The 12,657-nt window shown below is 34.4% G+C and overlaps 2 protein-coding genes across 5 annotated transcripts; both read left to right on the top strand.

Moving 5' to 3' along the window:
* The first annotated feature begins 1,403 nt into the window (after positions 1 to 1,403).
* Positions 1,404 to 5,618, top strand: LOC117906563 (30S ribosomal protein S9, chloroplastic). The gene is made up of 2 exons (XM_034819626.1): positions 1,404 to 1,868; positions 5,091 to 5,618. Exons 1-2 carry the CDS (start codon positions 1,527 to 1,529, stop codon positions 5,376 to 5,378), a joined length of 630 nt encoding a protein of 209 aa, XP_034675517.1. The 5' UTR covers positions 1,404 to 1,526; the 3' UTR covers positions 5,379 to 5,618.
* A 1,094-nt stretch (positions 5,619 to 6,712) lies between these two features.
* On the top strand, positions 6,713 to 12,206 carry LOC117906562 (probable E3 ubiquitin-protein ligase ARI2). 4 transcript variants are annotated; one of them, XM_034819622.1, is made up of 8 exons: positions 6,713 to 7,254; positions 8,019 to 8,051; positions 8,147 to 8,426; positions 9,331 to 9,811; positions 10,591 to 11,136; positions 11,428 to 11,570; positions 11,799 to 11,887; positions 11,966 to 12,206. In XM_034819622.1, exons 1-7 carry the CDS (start codon positions 7,123 to 7,125, stop codon positions 11,876 to 11,878), a joined length of 1,695 nt encoding a protein of 564 aa, XP_034675513.1. In that variant the 5' UTR covers positions 6,713 to 7,122; the 3' UTR covers positions 11,879 to 11,887; positions 11,966 to 12,206. The 4 variants fall into 4 exon arrangements, with proteins under 4 accessions (XP_034675513.1, XP_034675514.1, XP_034675512.1 ...); XM_034819623.1 differs by having other exon boundaries at positions 11,683 to 12,182; XM_034819621.1 differs by having other exon boundaries at positions 6,714 to 7,254; positions 11,799 to 12,182.
* The last annotated feature ends 451 nt before the right edge of the window (positions 12,207 to 12,657 follow it).

Below are 12,657 nucleotides of genomic sequence, written 5' to 3'. Positions count from 1 at the left end.
TCCGAAAAGATCCACCTAGAGCATGTTTAAGGTTACGTTTTCTATAAGATCTTCAAGTACATTTTTTTACTCAAGAGATTCCCTGAAAGATTGATCTAAGTAAAGATCCAGCAATACATTCAAAGTTCTTAAATTATATATGAAGCACACATACATTTTTTATTTATTGTATTAATCACCTTAACCAACCTCGTTTAAAAACAAGCTATGTACGAGAAAATTAAAATTATAATTAACATAAAAAAGGGCATAAAAACCAATTCTTATAGTATCAAAAATGAGGTATAAATATTATCATATGGAATAAGTATCGTACTAAAATTAAAATTAGATAGATCAAGTTTAATATGAAATACAAAGAAATAGAATTATGTATATTTTATCTATTAAAAAAAATTATGTACATCCAAAAGTGCTTTTAGATACTGTACAAAGAATATCGTAGACATAAAAAAATTAGTGAACTAATTTGGTCTTGAAAAAAAAAAAAATCTCTTATGGATAAGTCTCTCTAATCTCAAAAAAAAAAGATTTGTTAAAATTAAGGAACTAAATCCCTTAAATTAAGTAATTAAAATCGGGGAATTTGAATTCAAATTCCCTATATTCACTTATAAATATTAAGAGGGGAGAGGAAATTTAGAAATAAAAAAAATCTAGAAAAGAAAAAATCCAAAGGTAACTTTAGGCTTCACAATAAAAGAAAAGGTTTTATCAAATCTCCCTACAAGTTCTACAAGTTCGATAAACGACAAAAGAACTCATACACGTTCTTCGCTATTCAACAAGGTCATTCAGGAATAAGTCATTTATGGTACTCGTGGTACTCGATTGATCTTCGAAATAAAAAAACGTCATCATCATCATTTAAAATGTGATCAAGACAAAATAATAAAAGGGAAAATATTCTTTTGGAAATAATATTATTTTGTTTAGCGCCCATTCAACAAGACTATTCGGGAATAAGCCACTTGTGGTACTGGATTAATTTTCGAAATCAAGAAAACGTCATCGTTATCTTTCAAAATGTGATCAAGACAAAAGAATGAAAATATTTTTTTGGAAAGATTTTTTTTTTTTTGAGATTGTACCGATAATATTTTTAATTTCAATAAATATTTTATTCGCATTACAAAATTTACAAAATTTGTGCATACAAATATGTTTGACAATAATTTAAAAAAATGTTTTTAACATTTTTTATACTTAAAAAATAAAAAAATTTAAATATTAAAAAATAAAAATACTTTCTAAAATTAATACCAAATACTCTACACACACGGCAGATACATACAATCTCTTATCGGTGCTACAAATTCAAATGAAGTATCATTCCATAGATTTAAAGTTTCATTTTTATTCGCAGTCGATAATGTGCATCACTGCATTTCTATACCCTCTTACGTGAATGTCATTTTGGTCAATTCAAAGCAACGTTATCCTCTCTCACCCGCTCTTGTCCCCTCAGCTTACAACGCCTGGAAATCCATTTTCCAGGGAAATAAACACCCACCTAGCTCCACGCAATGGCAATTTCCATGTCCTCCCTTACATCTTCACTCTCGTCTCTTTCATTTTCTTCCCATATTTCTCAAAGACCCTCTTCACTCTCCTTTGTCCGCTCCAATTCTCTTTCCATTTCCCATCTGACTAAAACCTCTTCACTAGCCGTCGTTGCCTCCGCTGCTGCGGTTGCTTCGCCGCTCGAATTGGAGACAGCAGACTTGAAGAAATACGTCAAATCAAGGCTTCCCGGTGGCTTCGCGGCGCAAACAATCATCGGTACTGGTCGCCGAAAATGCGCCATTGCTCGAGTCGTTCTTCAGGAAGGCACTGGCAAAGTTATTATCAATTACCGTGACGCCAAGGTACACGGAAAATCACTCTTTCTTTGTGTGCTTTTTTGTTGTATCCTTGCTAATTAGGATTTCGGAGTGATACATTAAAATCATAATCAGTAGTGTTAAGGTTAGGGTTTTTGAATATTATATTGGATAGCGGTCGTTTCCCCTTTTTGCTGACTTCTTTCCAATCCATTTTCGGCTCATCACGTATTGGTGTGTATTGTGGGTTTCCATCTGAATTTACATGTTAGGGTAAACTCAAGAGTTGGGCATCCGGAGGGGTGTCTTCTGTTGTTATGGAACTTGTGTTACTTCGGAAAAGCACCTAGAGTGAATTGTCATATAATTGTTGGGAAATGCTACTACACACTGAAATTACAACTCAATTCCATCTACAAATCCTTTGCCCCAACTATTTAGTGTCCTAGCGTTTGATTTGATAAGTGCAGACATTATATATTTGATTGCTTTTTTCTTTTTGTTTCTCCCAGTAATTTTTGAAATGTGTAGAATTTGGTTTTTGAGTTTGCCTGTGAGACCTCTATTTTTTTTTCATTTTTCATTTTTTTTTTTTCTGGAAATTAGCAGTGCCACAATCGACACGAAATTTTTGTGCATTTCTCTCTGTTAATGTGCTCGATGTTGTGAAATGCATTTGGGCAAAGCTAGTGATTATTTGACTGAATTAATGCATTGTCAGTCACCATGTGAAGCACAATAAGCTAAAGTCTACACTAAGCCACAGTACTTATTTTTGCTTAGCTGGTTTGTCTTTATGGATATATTTTTCAGTAGGGGTATCCGCAGCCCAGGTTTGGAACATGGTGCCCCTACTTTGTCCATCCTGGAAAAGGAGAACCTACAACATACTTGAAGATTGCATCCCTGCCCCATTTAGGTCTGTAAAATCCCATTCCATTAGCAGTAGACTGGGATAGATTATTGGGTCATCCATCTCAAACCATCCAAGATTTCATCCCCAATTTTCATGCATTGAGAATTGAAAGATGTAGGATTTGTTTGTCAAAAGTTGTTTTTGAGAACAAAAAAATAGAAAAACATGTTTAGTAATTAGAAAACAGTTTTCGATTCTTAAAACCATAAAACAAGATGTTCTCTTAACATATATTTTAGTTGTTTTCAATTCTTTTCAATTGTTTTCATTTGTTATTTGAGCGTTGTTTCAAAAAATAATGGGATAAATACGAAGAATAATTGAAAATAAAACATTACATTAAAATTTATTTAAAAGAAAATTGAAAATATAATAAGCAAGTTGAAGACATTCAAGTTCCCGCTTTTGCTCTATAAAACATCATAGAACTGTTTTGGAAAACTGTTCTAAAAACTATGTTTTGAGAATTGTTTTAAAAAATATTCCCAAAACAAATTCATAATAGTTAGCATCACCTCCTCATTTGGTGCAGTTTGGGTGCTTCTTTCCACAGTTAGAGAAACTTTATTAAGCCGACATGCTCTTTCATAGGGAAAAAACAGATGAAGGTTTGGAAGCCTCTCCCCTATGCATATTTTGGACATTGTGGATGGAAAGAAACTTAAGTAAATGATGAGATGTCATATCAAAAGTTGAAATGTTTTTTCCCAAGTAACCTCTTAACATGGGTTGGGATGAATATTAAAGAAGACTCGATGCCTTTTATTGATCTTGTTGATTGGTTAGGAACTTGTTAAGGAAGAGAGATATTTTTTGTGTACTCTGGTATACTCTTTTCTGTTGTCGTGTATATATGCATCTTTTATTGCCTATAAAAAAATAGTTGTGGTGAGTAGTTTGCAACTTCTCTACCCATAGAGCATCATGGCCCATGTTTGTTTTTATGCAGTTTTGGAGGTATAAAAAATAAAGGTTCATAACGTATACTTGTAATTACAAACACATACTAATCAACTTCATGTATAATCTTTAAGCTATGTTTGGTTCCTGAAAAATGTGAAGTAAAATATGAGGGAAGAAAAAATAGAAAGGAAAGTAAAAAATAGATTTAAAGTTAATAAATTATTTTTATAAGCTACTTGAAACTTATTTAACTTATTTTAACTCGTCTATATACAAAATAAATAATTTAAAAATGTATAAATTTCTAATTAGTTTTAGTTATATTTGATTTTCTTTTGTATTTTTTGTATTATATCTAGATATAAGAAAATCATTTTCTTTAGGCTATCTTTGATTCCCAGAAAATTTGAGGGAAAATGTAAGGGAAAGAAAATAGAGAGGAAAAGTATATAGAAATAAAAAGTGAAAGAAAATAAAAAATAGAGTTAAAGTTGATGAATTATTTTTATAACTCATTTTGTTTATTTTAATTCATCAATATAAAGATAAAATAATTTAAAAATGCACAAGTTTCTAAATAATTTTAATTATATTTAGTTTTTTTTTTTAATTTTCTATATGATAACCAAACATGATAAAATCATTTTCCTTAGTAATTTTTTTTTCTTTCCTTAGTACTTTCCGGGAACCAAACATAACCTCAGTATTTTTTTTTTCTTTACATGGCACTTTCTAGAAATCAAACACAACCTTAAAGTTTTCATCATGTTCTTTCTCAAAACTTTTCAAAATTTTCAGCATTGCAGAGAACTTGAAACCTGAACCAGGCATACCCTATTTCCAAAAGTGTGTCCAGGAACCAACCCCAGCTGGGAATACTGTCTATATGTTAATCAATCATGTGTTGTTTAATTTGACGGCGGAACTGTCATAAAAATAAAATATCAGTTATTCAAGTCAGAGCAAGTGTGGGATCCATAGGCTTCCATATCTCATTTTGTAAACAGATCATTTAAGTGCACAGCATCTTTAAAATTCAAGTTTTATTTTTCATAATCCTTAAGCATAAAGCATATATTCATAAAATAATTTGAAGTTTTGAACCCATAACTTCGTATCCTTTTCTCATATATTGTCACAATCATATAACTAACTTTTTGCTTCAATATTGTAGAAGAGTGATGATCTCATTCATGACTGGAATATGTGGTAAGAAGCAATAGGACCCTAAAGTAAAAGACAATTCAGCTCAAATATTGAATTACCTAGAAGGAAGGTGTTTTCACCATTAGAATAAGACTATGAGTGAGGGGCTCCGGCTTCTTATAATGGACTTGAGATGGTGATATTGTTTCTGTAAAGCACTAAAGTTATTTCGTTCTCATTTAGTTTCCATGGTTTTGAATGCAATTATTGTATCATGATTGAAATTTTTGTATGCTGTGTAGGAGTATCTTCAAGGCAATCCATTATGGCTTCAGTACGTCAAAGTTCCGTTGGTAACTTTGGGGTATGAAAGTAGTTATGATGTGTTTGTTAAAGCTCATGGTGGTGGCCTCTCTGGTCAGGCTCAGGCAATCTCCCTTGGCATTGCCCGGGCATTGCTCAAGGTGAGTGAAGACCACAGGGGGCCACTTAGAAAGGAAGGACTTCTAACAAGGGACTCAAGAGTGGTTGAAAGGAAGAAAGTCGGTCTCAAGAAAGCTCGCAAAGCTCCACAGTTTTCGAAACGTTGAGTTTAGAATCAAAGATAGTAAAATTTGTAGGTATGACTGTTCAGTTTTTGGGGCAATTTATGACTTCCAAATCTTTGTGGCGTACATTTACTTAATTTGTTTTCAAAGATCTCAGCTATTGTTTACAGTTCTTGCCCCTCTGTGCATTGTATTGAAAAAGTTCTCCCTGTTTACTGTTGGTCCCGAATTTGATAAATTGTAAGCTTTTTACATTGAAGGGGATGACATATTGCGACAGAATCATTCATGAGTGCGGCAACATAACAAACCTGCCCCCCAACCCCATGAAGAATATCTCCTCCAATCTAAAGCACAACGATGCTAATGTCTTTTTCACACGCATTGTCCCGACAAAGAAAGAAGATTAAGAAAAGAGAATATCATGTATTACGCAGATAAGGCATTCCCTATCCCAATAAGTAAAACTGCGGCGCATATGTATTACATTAAGTATTCTCAGAGCTTGAAGACATCTTCACGTGTTGTCTATCAAGGTAAAATGTAAGATATAACAGATCTTTTTAGGGTGATTAAGATGCCGTCCAATACTAGCTTTAGGAATTACTATTCATTTTCATAAATCATTCATTTTTAACAGATTTTTCACAAAATTAATTGAAATTTAAAAGAGAAAAAAAAATAGAATGAAAAGACTTTGAGGTCATTTTTTCTAGGGTGTGTTTGGTGCTTAAGAGTATGACAAGGAATGAAAGTTAATCGAATTATTTGAGACTAGAAATCAAAATTTGGTAGATTTTTTTTTTTTAATTTTTTTTTGTAAGTGATTCAAACATGCAATAAATCTCTCATTCCCTTTATCCCACTTCATCAAACTATTCAAAATGAAATTGAGTGTAAGGGGAAAAAAAAAGTTGATTTTTTTTTAAAAATTGCATAAGGTGGGTGGGTTTTCGATTTAAAGAAATCCAGATTACACGGAGTTTATACCATTTTTTCAGTAAACTGACAAGTCGAACCAAACTCATTGAATTTTGGTGGTTAAGATTTTTGAAATTCCCCAAATTCCACGTCGTTCCATTCCATCGTCCATGCAACTTTAATCTTGACTCGTCCCATTCCACAATGCAGAGCCCAAGACCTACACGTCATCCTACTTTGGACTTACTCTCTTAACCAAAGCTTGCAAGCCACGTATGGCACCCCAACTCACCCAATTTCTTTGTTTTGACAATACCCCACCCCAAAGCCAATCGGACGCCAATAGCGATGATGATCGACAAAAATACTACTTCTTTACAATTGACACGTCGGGGAGTGGGTAAAGACGGTCGTCGGTCGATAAGATCCATGATATGAACATTATATAATTTCTTTCATCTCCTTTTTCCTCTCAAAAAGTCTAAGAAATTGATAATAGCAGGAAGTGCATTAAAGATAACAGCACCAGAATTCGCTATCTTCGGCGTTAAGAGACAATTGGTTAAGTACAACTGTACAAGTAGGGGTGGGCGAATGGCTGTCTCAAAAACCATAAAAACTCTTATGTATTGATATTCAACCAAGTTTAATTTTCGTTACGATTCCGTAAACACCTCCGTTTTGGTAGGTTTGGAGTTACCTTCGTTCTCTTTTGGAACACGAGGCTAGACACAAGTCTTTCTCTTTTGGGTCTGGGGTTTTGCTAGACTCTATCAAATGTGACGCGATCGGCCCCCTAGATTGAGTCTCGATCGCCGTAAACGTTGATCGGAGCTTTGACTCTGCTCTGTACGTGTTCTTTTCGATGGGGGATTACATCAGCAGCGAGGATGAGTACTATAATGATTATAACGATGATGATCGGGACTCTTTGGATGGGTACCAGCACTTTCGTTTTGAGGGTGGGTGCCAGAATGAGAGTGCGACATCCAGTAAGGTGAAGTGTCTTTTCTGATCTTGGATGATAATTTTTGACGCGACGAAGTTCTTTCTTTGCTCTTTGTTTGGTTGCTCGGAAAACAGGGGAAAGGAAAAGCAAAAGAAAGCGGAGCGAATCCTGAGTGTGATGTTTTCTGTTTTCATGTCATTTAAGTTTTCGATAGCCTCACTCAACTAAACTAAATCAAGCAGTTTTACGACCTCAGTCCGAAGGCAAAACAAATTTAGGTTTTGAAAGCAAAATTTTGACGGAAAGTTCTTTATTTAGGGATTTGGATTTAATTGTCTCATTTGTATTTTGATTCTTGACAATTTTTATTAGTTGGAATTGCGCCAATTGTGTGCAGGAATGAGTGGAGGTTTGTTTATTTGGTTTTAATTGTTATTTATTTTATTTTCTTGTTGTCAAGGGATGAAGCATAGGAAATTCTTGTTCAATTATGTAAATAAATAATGAAGTCAATGTTGCTGATATGAACAATATTTATTGGGAGTTCAATTATGTAAATAAATAATGAAGTCAATGTTGCTGATATGAACAATACTTATTGGGAGTTCAATTATGTAAATAAATAATGAAGTCAATGTTGCTGATATGAACAATACTTATTGGGAGTATTGCATTAACAATGTGGGGTTTTTTAATACCCTGTTTGTGCTCCATTTGGTATTTTTAAGCAAATAAATAGAATTAATTCATTCTCCTTGGTCTTTCTTTTTGAAAATTGCGTCTTTTTTGTGATACTCTCTCACCTTTTGCAGGTAATTACAAAGGAATCTCTTTTGACAGCACAGGTGAGATACCCTTTACAAAATTTTTGAGTGACCCAGATGCCTATTACCAGTATTGAGTATTGATATCAAATATGTATTGGCGTCAATCAATGCAGAAGGAAGATTTGCATAGAGTAATGGACCTGCTACCATTGGGGGAACACCATGCTAGAAGCTTACTTATTCATTGTCGTTGGGATGTTGAAAGGGTGTTGGCAGTCCTTGTGGAGAAGGGAAAAGAACAGCTATATGCTGATGCGGGTGTGACAGTGGTGGAGCATGATGATCTTTCCTTGTCAAAGTTTTCATCTCCATTAACATGCAATATCTGCGTTGACGATGTATCTACTAACGAGATGACAATAATGGACTGTGGCCACTACTTTTGTAACAATTGTAAGCACTCTGCTAGTTTCTTACTCTCCTTTTATTCCATGACCACAATCTCCTTTGCAAAAGAATTTCTTTGTACCAAACAATATTAGAAATCTATCCCTTAAGAAAGAGAGAGCAGTCTGCTAGTCCATACTCTCCTTTTTATTCCATGACCACAGTCACCTTGGGAAAAAAAAATGCTTCGGTTACCAAACATCCAGCACACCTTTTAATGGCCTAATCTAGAGCACTACAGTATCTCAACAGTCTGGAACCAAAGGGTTGCTTGTTGTTAACATCCAAAAGCAATTAAGCCCATCATGTTCTTAGTGAAGTTTCCAGTATTTGGCCAAACTGTATATGATTCTGCAACAAATATTTTGAAAGGTGATATAGTGTGAGGCATTTGACATTCACTCAATTTTTAGACACTATATTTGAATGTTAATGGACTCAATTTGGCAACCATTTGGATTCCTCAGGCTGTCAAGACCAAGAAAAAATTGATTTATATCAACTCTGAAAAAAACAATTAGAAATAATTTCTTGTTAACAATGACTTAGATTGCGTTTAGTAGTGATTTTAAGAAATGTTTCTAACATTTCTAATATTCAAAAGATAAAAAATTTCAAGTGTTAGAAAAGCTAAAATTACTTTCTAAAATTACTGTCAAACACACTCTTAGTTTTGTATACAGGTAAAAATGTTTGTTCGCTCTTAAATTTTGCTTTACAGTGTGAACTAGTGTTATATGAGCCTTAAGGTAGTGTGTTGGCTTTTTTTCCTTGAGCCTTTATATGCTATGGACTGTAATCTGTAGTAATCAGATTTACTTTGAAGCTTAAAGTTCCTACTTCTTATATTACATTACTCCATTCCCTGTAGGGTAAGATCTAATGTGGTTTTTCGTATCATAATGCTTAGGCTGGACGGGGTATTTTATTGTGAAGATAAATGATGGTCAGAGTAGACGCATTAGGTGCATGGCATACAAGTGCAATGCTATTTGTGATGAAGCAAAAATCAGAAAGCTAGTAAGTGCAAGAGATCCTAATCTGGCAGAGAGATTCGATCGTTTTCTTTTGGAATCATACATTGAGGATAATAGAAGGGTGAAATGGTGCCCTAGTGTTCCCCATTGTGGGAATGCCATTCGTGTTGAGGTTGATGAATTTTGCGAGGTTGAATGTGCGTGTGGTCTACAATTCTGTTTCAATTGCTCTTCTGAAGCACACTCACCTTGCTCATGCCGGATGTGGGAGCTTTGGGGCAAGAAGAGCCAGGATGGATCAGAGACGGTTAATTGGATTACAGTCCATACAAAGGCCTGCCCAAAATGTCAAAAACCAGTGGAAAAGAATGGCGGTTGCAACCTAGTGAGTTGTATATGTGGACAATCATTTTGGTGAGGGTTTCTATCTCTCTTGCGCACCTTTTCTTCCTGTGAATGTGGGCATGCAATTCATATATTTCTTCCATTTGATAGTTGCTGCTGTCAAAGTAACTTTTGTGTTCAATTTTAGCTTTTTTACCTTCCATGAATTTGCAGGCTGCATTTCTGCTGCTTTATGCATTGTTTGATTCATCATTTCATTGGGGCCTGATTGGAATGCTTGTTGATTATTTATATTGACTGGCTGGGTCAAATATTACATTAAGTTTTATAGCAAGGTGTCTTCCTCTTTCTTGACTTCTATTGGAAAATGCTTTGTGTCTGATTACTGCAGATTCTTAAAAATGACCCACTTTTGCTTTGTAATGAATACTTTCTGTTGAACGGTTTGTACTGAAAACTACATGGACCAACTTCACTCACATGGCTGTCCAATTGCCTTCTTATTTGATGTGATCATCCTGTAAGTTCATTGGCTCATCCATCCTCTGAAAGTTGGATCCTGGTTTCTTTTGCTAAACTGAATGCCCACCAATATTTGTTAGACAATCAGTCTCATCATCCTGCATAACATTTGGGATAATGAACCAATACTTTTTAGTATCAAGTATTATCCTTCTTTTTTGTCGTTACAAGCACTTTTAGTTCATGAACTAGATAATGCTGCCAAGTCAGTTCTTTGCTTGTTTGGTTTCCAATTAATGTTGTAACTTCTTCTTCTTATTGCAATATTTATAATAAAAAATGAGTTAAGAAGGTTGGTTTTCTGAATTTCTTCTCTCTTTATGCAGTTGGCTGTGTGGTGGTGCCACTGGTAGAGACCATACATGGACAAATATCACTGGTCACAGTTGTGGGCGATATAAAGAAGAGGATGTGAACAAATTGGAGCATGCAAAAAGGGAGCTCTCACGTTATGTTCACTATCATGATCGATACAAAGCTCACACAGATTCTTTTAAGCTTGAAATTAAGCTGAAGGAAACCATACAGGAAAATATATCAAAACTGGAAGAAAGGGATTCAGCATTCAAAGATTTCAGTTGGCTTACAAGTGGACTTAACAGGCTCTTCAGGTCGAGGCGGGTTCTCTCATATTCCTACCCGTTTGCATTTTTCATGTTCGGTGACCTGTTCAATAATGAAATGACCGAGGCAGAAAAGGAAATAAAACAACACTTGTTTGAAGAACAACAGCAACAGCTTGAGGCAAATATTGAGAAGCTTTCACTGTTCATAGAGGAGCCATTTCATCAGTACACGGAGGACAAAGTTGCAGAAACAAGAATGAAAATTATGAATATGTCTGCAATCACTGATAACCTCTGCAAAAAGATGTGAGTCTGTCACCTAACTCTTGAATTCTTTACACGGTTGAAAATTATACGAAAATGGACCTACTGTTACATCATGTAGATTTAAAATCACCAAAATGATTATGTGGGAAATCATTCTTGGAGTTCTGCAATGACATTATCTTGAATAGGTGAATTTTGGTTGGAAAAATGGATTATGTTACTTTAAGTGTTAATGGGAACTGAAATGGAGTCATCACTTTTTTTTTTTTTTCATGTGTTGTCCATAAGGCTCTGTTAGTGATTTAACCTCTACATATTAATCCTATGCAGGTATGAGTGCATTGAGAACGATTTGTTGGGTCCCCTCCAGCAGGCAATTCATATTATAGCTCCTTATAAATCAAAAGGTGTGGAGAAAGCGTCAGAACTTCCGCTTTGTTGGGGGCCCAATGCTGGTGATTCTAGCATAAATGGTATGGTACTGGAACTCTTGAGAGAGGATCCTTCTTGTTTGCCTAGAATATCATAACCTCATGTTATGACCTATGCTTCATAATTAATTTTCTCTCTCAATAATGGTTTTAGTGGAAGCAAATTTGAAGATAAATAAGACCAAAACGTCTTTCAAGAGCTACTGACACATGCATATATAGGATAAATAACGACACCTTGTCAACCTTCTTCCCGCTTTGTGGGTTCAGATGAAGGTGGTTGCTCTTCCCGGAAGCGCACTAGGATAGGAAGGTCCTGCAGACAATCTCATCAATCTGAATGGTGCTAGCTGATGGAGGTGATTCATTAGGGTCCTAACTTCATTTCACGTAAAAATGTACAGTTTTATGACTCAAGGTTGGCCCATCCATTACAGTTTTCTAGTCAATCATCAAAGAATCACAGCATGGTGTCAGCTGCTGGCAAGGTTCTCTTTTCTCTCTTTTGATTTTTATTATATCTCGTTTGTATATAGTCTTTTTCAAGGTTTATATACCGTGGAAGACTCTTATATCTATTTTGAAATAATAGAGCAGTACAATGGCTTCAACATCTCCTTTTAGGGATTGAGCCATTGGTTATGTTTTTGTATATTCTTGACTTATCACTTTACCTCTTCTTCGGTTTGACTTGGCTAGCACCTGAAACCCTTCACCCATTTGAATAGCTCAAGTTTATACAACTGATATGGCAGTTCTGCCCTTCAATCTCTGAATCCTAAATTTACAAAGGAAATCTTTTTGTATTTTTCAGTTGACTTTGTCCATTAAGTGGCAATTACTCTTATAACCATACGTTAATTTCACTCACCTCTCCATTAATTATTTTGACTAAATACTTGTGACTATCATTGGTTTAATAAAGGGCTAATTTCATTCACTTCCTAATTAAAATTTCATCAAATCTTTTTTCTCTTCTTTTCATTTGTTATTTTTATTTACATCCTCTCTCATTTAAAATAATAAATAATAAAAGTATTCATTTAATAAAATTTCAAACCTATTTAGTCAAAATATTTAATTTTATAATAATATATATTAATTAATTAATTAAAATAGATAAAAAAAT

Source organism: Vitis riparia, chromosome 18 (assembly GCF_004353265.1).
Source record: "Vitis riparia cultivar Riparia Gloire de Montpellier isolate 1030 chromosome 18, EGFV_Vit.rip_1.0, whole genome shotgun sequence".
Classification (NCBI taxonomy): Eukaryota; Viridiplantae; Streptophyta; class Magnoliopsida; order Vitales; family Vitaceae; genus Vitis; species Vitis riparia.
This window is presented reverse-complemented; position numbering and strand designations above follow the sequence as displayed.